This window comes from Taudactylus pleione, unplaced genomic scaffold, assembly GCF_031769625.1.
Source record: "Taudactylus pleione unplaced genomic scaffold, aTauple2 ptg000363l, whole genome shotgun sequence".
NCBI classification, from domain to species: Eukaryota; Metazoa; Chordata; class Amphibia; order Anura; family Myobatrachidae; genus Taudactylus; species Taudactylus pleione.
The window spans coordinates 372,342-386,238 of record NW_028284764.1 but is presented as its reverse complement, the minus strand read 5'-3'; the positions used below and the strand labels follow the sequence as shown (position 1 = coordinate 386,238).

The 13,897-nt window shown below is 45.9% G+C and overlaps 1 protein-coding gene across 2 annotated transcripts in view; it reads left to right on the top strand.

Moving 5' to 3' along the window:
• Positions 1 to 13,897, top strand: part of GALNT14 (polypeptide N-acetylgalactosaminyltransferase 14) — a 613,086-nt gene that overhangs the window by 475,640 nt on the left and 123,549 nt on the right. For both annotated transcript variants that reach the window (XM_088444427.1, XM_088444425.1), the window contains exon 5: positions 5,643 to 5,708. In XM_088444427.1, coding sequence (XP_088300553.1) covers positions 5,643 to 5,708 — 66 coding nt within the window. The remainder of the gene's footprint in view (positions 1 to 5,642; positions 5,709 to 13,897) is intronic.

Sequence of the window (13,897 nt, the reverse complement as noted above, 5' to 3'; positions counted from 1 at the left end):
CCCCCAGTAGTGACCCCCTGTAGCTTCCCCCAGTAGTGAGCCCACTGTAGTGAGCCCCCAGTAGTGAGCCCCCTGTAATGCCCCAGTAGTGAGCCCCCTGTAGTGAGCCCCCAGTAGCGACCCCCTGTAGCTGCCCCCAGTAGTGACCCCCTGTAGCTGCCCCCAGTAGTGAGACCCCAGTAGCTGCCCCAGTAGTGAAGCCCTGTAGCTGCCCCCAGTAGTGACCCCCTGTAGCTTCCCCCCAATAGTGAGCCCCCTGTAATGCCCCCAGTAGTGAGCCCCCAGTAGCTGCCCCCTGTAGTGAGCCCTCTGTTATGCCCCCAGTAGTGAGATCCCAGTAACTTCCCCCCACACGCGCGGGCGCATGCGCACACACAAAACAAACAAAAAAAAACTTACCTTATCCCCGCTCCTGTGAAGCCGCCGACCGCCCCGTTGCCCACTCCTCGGCACTATGAGAGTGACGTCATGATGTCACTCCCATAGTGCACTGCGGGACCCGGAAGATGGAGCTCATTCCTGAGCTCCGTCCCCAGCGTCCGCTCCTCGGCACTATGAGAGTGACGCTATGACGTCACTCCCATAGTGCATTGCGGGACCCGGAAGACGGAGTGAGCTCCGTCCTCCGGCTGCCGCCGGGGGTTTGAGTAGGAGTCGGGCGTCCGCTGGTAACACAATCTCAGCGGGCGCCCGGCATATGGAAAGTGCAGGGGGTGCGATCGCTGGGCCGGCGGGCCCCTTAAGCCGCCGGGCCTCATAGCAACCGCACCCCCTGCACCCTCCATAGTTACGCCACTGGCAACAGCTGTTGCCCATGGATTTAAACAGCCAAAGCCCATTGTTATCATGCCGGGGCAAAAGACAAAAAATTCTTCTCACGTGTTGAATTTTTTCCACCCCAATCCGGACAACAGTTGTCAAGCATCGACAGCCGCCTCGTTTGTAGTGAGCCCCGGAGCAAGAGAATTTCTCTCTCCAGGGCTTGCGCACGAGCATTGTGCACACCGCGCGTGTGCAATGCCCTACCATCGACCCGCTTGCGAGCGCATAGCGCTCGCAAGCGGGTCTGAATCAGGCCCTATGTGTGATACGGTCTCCATTCACAGAATGGTGGAGGACTATTTCAGAGATAACATCCTAATAGGCATGTCAGACAGTCCCTTTCAGGAAAAAGAGGCAATTTGGAGGCCCATACACAAACTGGCTTTGCATTACTTAAGTTGACCACCCTCCAGTGTGTACTCTGAAAGAGTTTTCAGTGCAGTTGGCAGCCTTGTCAGTGATTGGCGTAGGAGGTTACTTCCTCAAAATGTGGAAAAGATGATGTTCATTAAAATGAATTACAAATTCCACGAGGAAGACCTCTACCAACAATTACATGAAAAAATTACAGAGGCGCCTATGGTGGATTCCAGCAGGGATGAATTAATATTGTGTGAAGAAGAGGATGTACACACTGATGGGGATGACGAGGATGACGACAACTAGTAATGTAAAGCCAGTTTGTATATGGAATCATTTTCATTTCCATATCACATTGGCAGCTTGTTTTATGGGGGTCCAAACAAACCAATCATTTCAGCCACAATTGGCAGTCCTTGTCACTGAAATGATTGGTTCGTATACAACATAAGGGTGGGTGGGAGGGCCTAAGGACCATTCCATCTTGCACCTTTTTGCTTTCCATTATGTGCTGGTTGGGGCATTGCTGCCTGACATTTTAAATTAATGTTATGGTTGGTTTAGGAACCAATAATTTGTTTTTAAATTAATTTATTATAAATTTTAAACCATTGAATTTCTTATTATTAATTATTCAGCCAGGGGCTGCACCCAATGAATTGTTTTTTACTTTTTTAATTAAATTATTATTATTTATTCAGCCCGGGGCTGCACCAATGAATTGTTTTTTATTAATTTATTATCAATTTTACAGCCAGGGGCTGCACCAATTAATTTATTTTTATTAATTATTCAGCCATAGGCTGCACCCAATGAAATTATTTTTTTACTTTTTTAATTAAATTATTATTCAGCTCGGGGCTGCACCAATGAATTGTTATTAAATTAATTTATTATAAATTTTACAGCCAGGGGCTAAACCAATGAATTTATTTTTATTAATTATTTAGCCAGGGGCTGCACCCAATGAAATGTTTTTTACTTTTTTAATTAAATTATTAATTATTCAGCTCGGGGCTGCACCAATGAATTGTTTTTTAATTAATTTATTATCAATTTTACAGCCAGGAGCTGCACCAATTATCAACTATCAATTCTTTAATCCTCAAGGGTATCCCAACCATCATCTATGCACAGACCTCAACTCTATTAATAATTATATCAATCAGTTTTGAACCAGCAAGCTGGATGCAACCTTTTGGCCCTTTAACTAGATGAAAAAAATCAATATTGTGAGCTGTGAGGTGGTCAAAATTGACTGGAAACGAGTGGAAATAAATGTTATTGAGATTATTAATACTGTAGGAACAAAAAAGGTCCATTTTATGTGATTTTAGCTGTTTTTTTTATTTTTCAAGAAAAAAATCCAGATTCAAAACCAAAACACGAAAACAAAACACAGAGGTGAGGTTTTGGCAAAACCAATCCAGATCCAAAACCAGGGGAGATCCAGATCCAAAACCAAAACATGGGGGTCGGCGCGCATCTCTACTGTATATATGTAATTGTTTGATTTCACTTATTGATACTGAGGACCTCATTCACAGTCAGTCGAAGCGGCCGCACGGTCGTACGGGAAAATGGTCCGGATATGCAAATGATTCCCTCGCAAGTTGCGTCCCTAAGTTCGGATGGGCTGCTGGCCGACCAAGGGGAGGAAGCGGCGGAAGACAAAAAAATACGCCCCCTTCTCGTACGCATTACACGTCATCTCCGGGCATATAAGGATTAATCGAGACCATCGGGAACCATCGGAACTGGTCGTAGAGCTTAAGGTTGACCATACCCACTCTTAAGCTCTACGATCATGTCAGTGTAAAAACCTCCCATGTCACATGTGCCATGACGCTACTTTGTTAATTATGCACTCCCATAAACCGTATGCACTCCCATAAAACGCCGTCCGCATAATTAGGCACGCCTGTGTTCGGATCTCCACTCCCTCGTTTTCAAGCACCTTCCCCTGTTACCACCCACAAACGCCTCAATCTGTCACTCAAACTACCGACCTGGCTGTGTTCAAGGAGAGAGAAATTTCTGATCGTAGCGGCTAGTTTGCGCACGCGCATTGCGAACTTTACGCATGCGCAGTATAGCGAACATCGGTGGCGTACGACCGTGCGGCCGCTTCGACCGACTCTGAATGAGGTCCTGAGTTCCAAGGAGCCCAGAACCAGGAACTAGTGCCTGGGGTCACCTGACATGACGATTCTGTATGTACAGCAGTGGCAAAAGCAGGATTTCTAGAGGGAGGTTTCCAAATGCTTGATTTTAGAGCTAGTGTGGCCAGTCCATGAAGAGGACATAATTAGTACTTAACCAACTTTAATAAGTGTCATACAAAGTGTATTATGTGTAATAATTCCAGCATATACAGGACCAATGATCACAGTAAGCCATTAGATGCGTAGGTAGGCCATCCTGCCTGAGCTGAAAGTATTTATATTAGATGTGGGCACCATTCCAGACTATTGGAGCAAGTCAGGGAGCCTGGTGGATCAGCAGAAGAACCATATAATATCACTCACCCTGTCCTTAAATGTCAAGCCAGAGGAGATGGACAGGAATGAGGATAATTTGAGAGCGCTGACAGCACTGTGGGCCCGATTCAGAGACGGACGCTCTGAACGAGCGCTCGCTCTGAATCAGGGCATTTTTTTTTTCTTATGTTCGGCCTCCTGGCCGCTCGCATAGCTGTGGGTGACCACCCATAGCTATTGCGAGCGGCCAGGTTGATGATCGCGATGGTCAAGACCATCGCGACCATCGGGCTTGCAACGAGACACTTGTGGTAGGGTCTCGTGGCCGCAAGCCTCAGAGAGCTTCTGGCCCCCTGCCTCCCTACCAAACGGGGTGAGCTGTCAATCACCATCGGCAGCTCGCCCCCTTTGGTGCGAGACCCGGAGCGATGGAGCACCCGGAGCTAGCCGGGTCTCGCGCATGCGCACGACGGAGCCGGCTCATTCCTGTTCATGCCCAGTGGGCAAACATTGACCCGGCTGCGAGCGCTCAGCGCTTGCGACCGGGTCTGAATCAGGCCCTGTGTTCAGAGCTCATCAGCCGCAAGGTGTAAGCAGTGGATGCCGCTCTCCCGTCTCCTGTGTGTGGTTTGCCATTTAAGGACCGGGTGAGTGATATTATATCCCCTCAAGAGAGGACAGAGCTATATTAAATGTGTTGTGCACACACAGACAAATTAGCATAAGCAATATTGAACTTGATATACATGTCTGCTTGCTTCATTTCACAATCATTGTAAACAAAGTGGATACTGGCAATCTATGACTTTCTCTGGGAGATTGTTACCATTTAAACATCTATTGGTGAACTACCTTACAAAATAATCCGGACGCGGATAATTGGTTAGGACTCTGTGGATTGTAATACATACAACTTTCCAATCTTAGCAACACTAGAACCCAAGAGAACTTTTATTGTGATTCTAACATAAAGAATGTTTAGCAACCAGCTGATATTATCTAATTAGATGGGACTATCATTATACCATTTTGCTTTGATACTTATTATTTTAATTGTGACAATACGTGTATATTATTATATGTTTATCTATATTTGTATTAAATCTATATAATTATATCAACTTTCACACGGTGCTGCTGATTTGAATGAACTAGAGCGCGGTTATCATTCTCTTTGTTTTCTTTGTATACTTATTGGTTTGCCACCATTGGTATAACTGCTGCTCACCATTAATTTATTAACCCATTGACAATTAACTAGACCAAGGGTCTTCAAACTTGGCCCTCCAGATGCTGTGGAACTACACATCCCAGCATGCACTGCACATAGTTTTAGCATGCTGTTATATCAAAAAGGTGGCAGTGCATGCTGGGATGTGTAGTTCCACAGCAGCTGGAGGGCCAAGTTTGAAGACCCCTGAACTAGACCATCTACAAACTGAGAGAAATCTTTCTTGGAATTTTATTCCAAGTTTTAATTTTCATTAATTGATTGTCACATTTGATTGTCATCTATTCCAGCGCCTAAGACCCTACCTTTTTTCCTCCTTTGTTTTTTACTGAGAAGAACATGCAGCACTAGTAAAATTATATTATATTACTTTTTCTAATGTGGTCATGGTGTGGGCTGGGGAGGGGGGTTTCCAGGCAGCCGGAAACCCCCCTGCGTTTGCCTTTATTGTAGTTGCCCACGTGATCCTTTCAATCTCAAAACAGTCCAACCAATGATGCCCGAAGATATAATTTATATGTGCTGGTAACACGAATCGTAGAGCTAAAACTTTCTTGTTTTGCATTATAAAATTATTTGCAAACTTCAAAATAAAAAATATAATATTGTAAGAGATAATTATATGTGGCCTCTGTATCCTGTGGAGCTTTAACACATTCAATCAGCTATTTCCCCTCAATCTCTGTGCACTGTACTTTGTCAGCTGTAATGCCCTTCTTCTATTAATAAATGTATTTCTCTCTCCCCAGCTGACGACTGCCGGCTCTTGTGCAAGTTACCCAAAGTGAAGTGCTTACGCAATGACCAGAGGGAAGGTATGGTCTTATCAGCAAATACATCGGGTGAATTGGGTTTAATATAGAGGGTTGGGAGAGGAAGTCTGCGGACGTTGCACTGGCTGCAGCTGATAAGCGAAGACTCATTTTATGGACTAGAGGCAGCGACTTGTAGAGAACAAACCGTTTACTTGAATTTAAAAAAATCTGCTGTAGAATTATTGACTTTATAATGCAGAAATGCTATTAGGGGAATCACTGCTGTATACATAACGTATCCACATCATCGCATGTAACATCTAGACGATATCTTAAACACTAAGGGGTCTAGTTACTAAACTGCGGGTTTTCTGAAGTGGAGATGTTGCCCATAGCAACCAACTTTAGTAAATATCATAGTTGCCGACTATCTGGCAGGCCCTTCCGGGACGGAGCAGCCAGATCGGCATGACTGGGGGAGGGGGGGGGGCGTGTCAGCACACGGGGGTGGCCTGATGACGACTGTTTGTGGGCGGAGTGGGGGGTGGAGCCACGCGATCGCATCATTTTGGCTCCGTCCCCGCTACACACTGTTGATATTACAGGCATTGTGAAGCAGGTGGCGGGGCCAAAATGACGTGATTCCGCGTGAATCACGTCACCGCCCCCCACCCCGCTGCGGGACTTTTACATGTATTTGCGGGGGGGGGGATAGGAGGGATCGACGGCAACCGGTAGGTTTGCCTGCCTTCCCAGGAGGTCGGGAGCGGCACCCGATTTTCGGGAGGCTCCCGACCAAATCGGGAGGGTAGGCAAGTATGGTAAATATACCCCTAAGGGCTTCATTCAGAGTTGCGCACAGGCCCGCTTTGCGGAAAGGTCTCGCAATAAGGGCGATTCAGAGTTGTACGCACCTGAGCCGTATCTCAACTTAGTGGCTGTTTGCACGTGTTTTGTGGATGTGTAGATGGAATTGCGGCTATTAAACAGAGATTTTTTCTACATTGTGTAGCGGGGGCGGGGCTAAAATGACGCGATCACATGACCCCACCCCTGTCACGCCCGCAAACCGACCTCAGCTCCTTTGGACACGCCCCCTTTTGCCGGCCACGCCCCCTGTTCTGCCGATCTGGCTGCTCCCTCCCGGAAGGAGCAGCCAGATTGTCGGCAAGTATGAAGCGGATGCATCTGCGCTGTGCAGCTGAATAAATGCGACCAGCCCTGACTGCGACTGGAGATCCAAAATGTATTTCCAAGAGGGCAACGCGTGCGAATTGTGAGCGAGTCTGAATCCGAACCTTAGTGCCTAATCCGGAGTTGAATGCAAATCACCAGTGTGTCTTATGCACGTAGAGAGTTGCACACATCATGCCATGTGCCCACCACCAGCCTTTAAGCTTGGCTATCACCATCCGTAGTGTGCCCACCAGCCTATACTTTGTGCCTGAAAACAGACATAGCTACATTTAGGTCCTGTAGTTCTGCAGACGCGCTGGGCTGATTCTGTATTGGGAGCTAAGTAAAATAAAGTGTAAAATTATAGCTGTCCAGCATTTGTGGGTTACATGCAAAAGCAGCCGGTATTTACCCTGTATGGAATTAAATAGATATATTTGCACTCCTATTGCAGCATGGGGCGATTATCGGGAATCTGCGTGTGCACCGGACCCATATTTATAATGGGTGCAGGATGTATGGTATGCCCGCGTCGCCCAACCTGCACCCATATTAAACTTACCACTCCGGAGTCCGACGTCGGCACCGGAGTCAGCGCAGCAAAAAACATCTGGAAAATTACCGCTGCGCCCATTTTCCCGGCAGTATGGAAAACACAGGGAATATAGCCGCCGCGACCATTTTCCATGTGACCTGAGCATGCGCTGTGCGGCACTGCGCTCAGTGCACAGCCGGCCGCCAGACTGAGATGAGGGGGCCCAAGACGGAGACTGCACACAGGCCCCCTCCTCTCTTGAAACGCCCCTGGTCTTGCTCAATCGCACACAAGCCCTTCAATGCCTCTGCATTTAAGGGGCGGTGCGGGGGTAGCTGGCATTCGTATCCACCCTGGAGACTGCATGGACGTACAAAAGTCTGCCGGGCTAGCAAGCCGGCCAGCCTGAGTAAGCTGAGACTTACTCAGCTTACTGGCGCTGGCGCTTACTGGCGCTGTCTACCATCGTGATCATCGACCACTGATGGTCGCGATGGTGATCCCAGCCTGCGACCTCCGTCGCAGTGCTGGGATCTCAAATGCAGCAGGGGTTGTTGTACACCTCCTGCTGCATTTGCCTTATTGCAAGGATCACAATTGCACAGCTGCCTGCTTGCATACATCATATTTCTCTAGCCTACGTGCATACATCATTTATCTATAGCCTACGTGCATACATCATATATCTATAGCCTACGTGCATACATCATATATCTATAGCCTACGTGCATACATCATATATCTATAGCCTACGTGCATACATCATATATCTATAGCCTACGTGCATACATCATATATCTATAGCCTGTGTGCATACATCATATATCTATAGCCTACGTGCAGCTTTGCAATTGTGACCCTTGCTGAATCAGACCCATGGTTTGTTGCAGATACATACTTACTTGCTTTATTTCTTTGCTCCCACCTTCTTTTGCTCTGTATTGCCCATAGTTGATGTTCCAGTGTATGTGTAGCGCAAAAAGATGCAAAAACACACCCTGCAAATGGGTATAAGTTCTGCGATTGCCTACGTAGCTTGAGTACTCCCTGCGTGCGATGAGACTTGCAGTTTCCGCGGCTGGTCAGACCTGCTGTAAGTGCTGCGTGACTGGCCGATGTGAATCGATGGTGCCGATGTTTATGCAGAAGCGCAAGTTTGTACGGATACGAGAAAGCAGCAGTGGGCGTCTTTATGCCGGCTGTGCTTTGGCAAGCTTTAGCATATTTTTGCAGCTGTGATCCGCAGGCGATTGCGGTTGAAATCGCAATTGCGATCGGTACTAAATCAGGCCCACAGTTGCATAATGTATTAATTATAGTTTATAAGGTATTGATACATATTTCTATATTGTTTTCTATAAAGAACAAGGAGCGCATCTAGTTCAGGCAGCAAAATGCATAAGTCTGCTGATTGTATGTACGCACGGAATCGGTATGATTCCGGCGGTTCAAATCCTGACAGCAGAAGCTTGGCAGTGAAGATCCCAACAGGTAAGTATATTTACTATTTACTAACCTAACCTCCCCCCCTAACCCTAACCCTCCCTTAGGGGTGCCTAACCCTAACCTCCCCCCAAGTGCCTAAACCCCCTCTAAGTGCCTAAACCTAACCCCCCCTTCCCATAGCCTAACCCTAACCTCCCGAGGGGATGCCTAACCCTTAGTTCCCCCCCCGGGAGCCCCTAACCTAACCTCACCCCTAACTCTAACCCTCCCTTAGGGGTGCCTAACCCTAACCTCCCCCCCAAGTGCCTAAACCCCCTCTAAGTGCCTAAACCTAACCCCCCTTTCCCCTAGCCTAACCCTAACCTCCCGGGGGGATGCCTAACCCTAAGCCCCCCCCGGGAGCCCCTAACCTAACCTCCCCCCCTAACCCTCCCTTAGGGGTGCCTAACCCTAACCTCCCCCCAAGTGCCTAAACCCCCTCTAAGTGCCTAAACCTAACCCCCCTTTCCCCTAGCTTAACCCTAACCTCCCGGGGGGATGCCTAACCCTAAGTCCCCCCCCCACCGGGAGGCCCTAACCTAACCCTCCCCCACCCCCGCGGCTGTCCGCTCCCAGCTCACCTTCGATCGGTAAGCCGGGTGTCGTGCTCCCGGCGTAGGTCTAATGACAGGCATCGGGATTTCGATGCCTGTCATTAGACATTTGCTGAGATTAGACAGTCGGGAAGCTAGCGGTGCGGATTTCGTCCGTCTGCTTCCCGTACGCGCTGCTATAATTAATTTACAATATGTCCAGGGGCTCAGGAAGGGTAGCTATCTTTAGCTGGTGTGACCCAGTTTGTGTTCTTCCTTGAGAAGGCTAATGGGTTATTCAGGAGAGAGGTGTCACTGGGGCAGAGATGGTGCTACAGTACCTCTTGGACTGGTTGCACACACTCCCTTTCTGTCCTGGGGATAACTTCCCACGCCCTCTCTCAGCTTGCCAGGCTGACTGCCCGCCTTAGCTCAGCACTTCCTGCCTATTGAGGAAGGGAACATCAAGCTGCCAAGCCCTTTTGACCTGCCAAGCTTTGCCAGTTAGACCCATGGCTCCGAGTAAAACAACACAATATGGCTCGACGGTTGTGTATGAGTCCTCTGGAACGAATAAAGATCTGCAATACACAGTATTTTATCTTACTGTCTGTATTTACTAAGATTTTACATGTATACTTTTATGACACAGGTATATAAAATGTAATTTGCAGCGTAGACGCACACTTCATTACAGAGCACTGCTTAGCCGCCAGTTACAAGACAAACAGCGTTATTGTTTCCTAGAGTTTTTGTGGTAATTAATCTGTTTCCAGCTCCTGATATAAAATCAATTCATTTATGTTTGACAATAAATAAAGCCTAACAAGCTGTATTTGCTGTAACAGGAGCAAGGATCTCTCCCCCACCAGTGTGACAATTTCCATGTATGTTAGCTTGTAATATCAAATGAATATATGTCTGTAGCATATTTCATGCATATCTGTCATGACAGGGAAGGAATGCTCGCGGATGATGGATGCGGAGACAACATCCAGGCTGTCGCCGGCTTACTTAGCCAAGAGTAAAACAATTTGCACTGCAAGAATTCAATTTTTCCAGCAGGCACCAAAGTAATAATTACGCATGTAAACATAAGTGACATTTATTTATACATCATCAATCCAATCACACTGAATATAGCCCTTATTTTATCTCAGCAATGAAATAGTACCGCTTGCTTTCTACATATTGATGTTTGCTACCAGATTTCCAGATAAGCCTATTGAACTGCATCTGGCCTTCTCCTATAGCCAGGGCCAGATTAACAATGGGGCGGATGGAGCTACAGCTCCAGGCCTCTACATAAAAATAGGCCCATTGTCATGAGAACATGATGTTGACTGGCCATCTGCTCTCCACACGGTCAGCCATAAATCATAAGTAGTAAAATTGTATTTCTATTTACATCACAAAATTAACCTTTTTTTTTTTTTTTACATATTTAGGGAAACATTGGGTATAAGGGTGTACATGCCCACATGGCACTGGCCACACCCACACAGCACTGGTCACACCTCCTCTGCTTCTCATAATAGGCCCGGTCATTTTCAGCTCCAGGCCCATGTGGCCCTCAATCCGGCCCTGCCTATAGCAGTCCCTATTTCCCATGGATCACGATGTGTGGACCGGTACCCAGTTGCTCCATTCTTGAGTGCTATAACATAGTTTCATAAGAAAGACTGATACATTCAAGCAGAACAGTGGAGGCGAGGGGGTAAATTTACGAAGAATCGTGTCTGGTCGAGATGTCAATCATGGGTGTGTTTCTCGGGTGAGAAATCATGAAATTCTCTGCAAAACACGGGTGAAAACACAAACAGGTATAAATAAATGCACCATCGGCCAAACTCACAGGTACTTTCCCTAGACAGGACTACAACACGGGAATTTACCAAGAATTGTGATTATAATCACGGGTGTAATATTAGCAAACTCGGTCCTACTGTAAATAGAAGTTTTAAATAGACTACCTCCTGAGCTGCGTGTTTAGCAGAAACATACAAAGAACAGTGTTCATAGGCAAACGCAGGGGGGGTTTCCGTCTGCCTGGAAACCCCCCTCCCCAGCCCACACCATGACCACAATAGAAATAGTAATATAATACATTGTTACTAGTGCTGCATGTTCTTCTCAGTATCACAAATGAAATAATTAGCACCACTGGGGATCTTTTAATATGTATCAGTCAGTAATAAATAACCTGTGCACCAGCTAAAAGATCTGGAAAACATGCACTGTTGAAGATGCACTGCTATAGAGCCCAATATGTACATATACAGTATGTCCAGGGCAGTGCTAGGTTCTTTTGCTGCTCCTCCAGGCTCCCGAACTTGCTCTAATAGTCTGGAATGGAGCTCACATCTAAAATAAATACGTTCAGCTCAGGCAGGATGGCCTACTGACGCATCTAATGGCTTACTGTGATCGCTGGTCCTGTATATGCTGGAATTAATACACACAATACACTTTGTATGACGCTTATTAAAGCTGGTTAAGTACTAATTCTGCCCTTTTCATTGACAGGCCACACTCGCTCTAAAATTAACCATTTGGAAACCCCCCTCTGGAAATCCTGCGTTTGCCACTGGTGTTAATAGTGTATGTTTCTGCCTGTAAAGAAACAAAAAAGGGTTCAATTACTGTATTTAAAAACAACAACATGGGGTTCCCCCCAAAAGCATGATCAGCCCCGGGCTCCATGAGCCAGTCCTTGTTCTAAAAATATTGAGGACAAAATGTGTAGGGGTCCCCCATATTTTATGAACCAGCACTGGGCTCTGTGAGTTGGTCCTGCTCTTAAAAATATGGGGGAAAAATGGCATGAGGTTCCCCCGACTTTTAAAACCAGCACCAGGCTCAAACCATTCATGTACACATTAAAACACTCAAGCAGCCTGCACATATCTCACTGATATGTGCAGGCTCCTTGTTCGGGAGTGTTGGGCTAGGGCAGGGGTGTCAAACTCGTGGCCATCCAACATCTGTGGACTACATATCCCAGCATGCCCTGCAACAGTTTTAGCATGCCCTAATAGCCAAACTGTGGCAGTGCTTGCTGGGATGTGTAGTTCCACTGCAGCTGGAAGGCCCGAGTTTGACACCAAAGGGCGTCTACGATCGTTCCTACACATGCTTAATTTTGGACAAATTGGTCAGACATGATTGTTAGCAAATTTACCACTAGATCCCAGTGGAAAATACTATGTATATAGTCAGATGAATAAGTAAGACAAACTCAAAGAATAGTCAAATATAATCTAAAATCGGGGCAGGAGAATAACAGAATTGTTGGTGGTCACAAACCATGGTCAGGGCAGGCGGCAGACAAGCATAACCAAAACAAACAGATATCAGTATAGGAGAATATACAAGTAGTAAGTCAGAATAAGTAGAGGTCAGAATAGGCCATCTACGCAAAATAGTCAAAACAAGCAGAGAAAACGAGCCGTATTCAATTAGAGGCTAAAAGTTGGAAAGTTTTCGCCTGTCCGACTTTTCGCCTCATTCGCCTGTTTCAGAGGCCAATTTATTCTGTGCTCGTCCCCGCTTTTCACCTAATTCAATTGCAAAACAGGCGAAGACGGAATTAAGCGAATGCAAAACAGGCGAAAAGTACTGAAAGAATTGGGGAAATCAGTTTGTACCCCAGAAAAAGATGCACTAACATAGTGAATCAATATAGATGTGTACTAATGGCCCTAATAACATAGGGAATCACTATATACATGTGTACTAATAGCCCTAATAACATAGGGAATCACTATATACATGTGTACTAATAGCCCTAATAACATAGGGAATCACTATATACATGTGTACTAATAGCCCTAATAACATAGGGAATCACTATATGTGTACTAATAGCCCTAATAACATAGGGAATCACTATAGATGTGTACTAATAGCCCTAATAACATAGGGAATCACTATAGATGTGTACTAATAGCCCTAATAACATAGGGAATCACTATATAGCTGTGTACTAATAGCCCTAATAACATAGGGAATCACTATATACATGTGTACTAATAGCCCTAATAACATAGGGAATCACTATATAGCTGTGTACTAATAGCCCTAATAACATAGGGAATCACTATATACATGTGTACTAATAGCCCTAATAACATAGGGAATCACTATATACATGTGTACTAATAGCCCTAATAAGATTATTTTGGGTACTAAAGTTGTGTAAATTGCTTGCTATTAGCGTCTTTGTAAAGTGGTGAAGAATGGAATAAAGCTGTATTTTTGGGTGAAAATAAATAGTCAAATTTGGGGTACTTGAGAATGGGTGCTAGCATAGTGTTATGTCTCTAAAGTGAACTTTTTAAAAACATGAAAAATCCACCTGCGGCATGCACCTGCAATCCCAAAAACACCTGTCCCATACACGGGGACCCCGAAGAAGTCTATTTTGCTACTTTTTATGTTTATCCCCCCACTTTTTACATTTTCACCCCAAAAATGACATGTTTTTTTTGGGGTGTTCTTAGTTTTTTTTTCGCAGATTT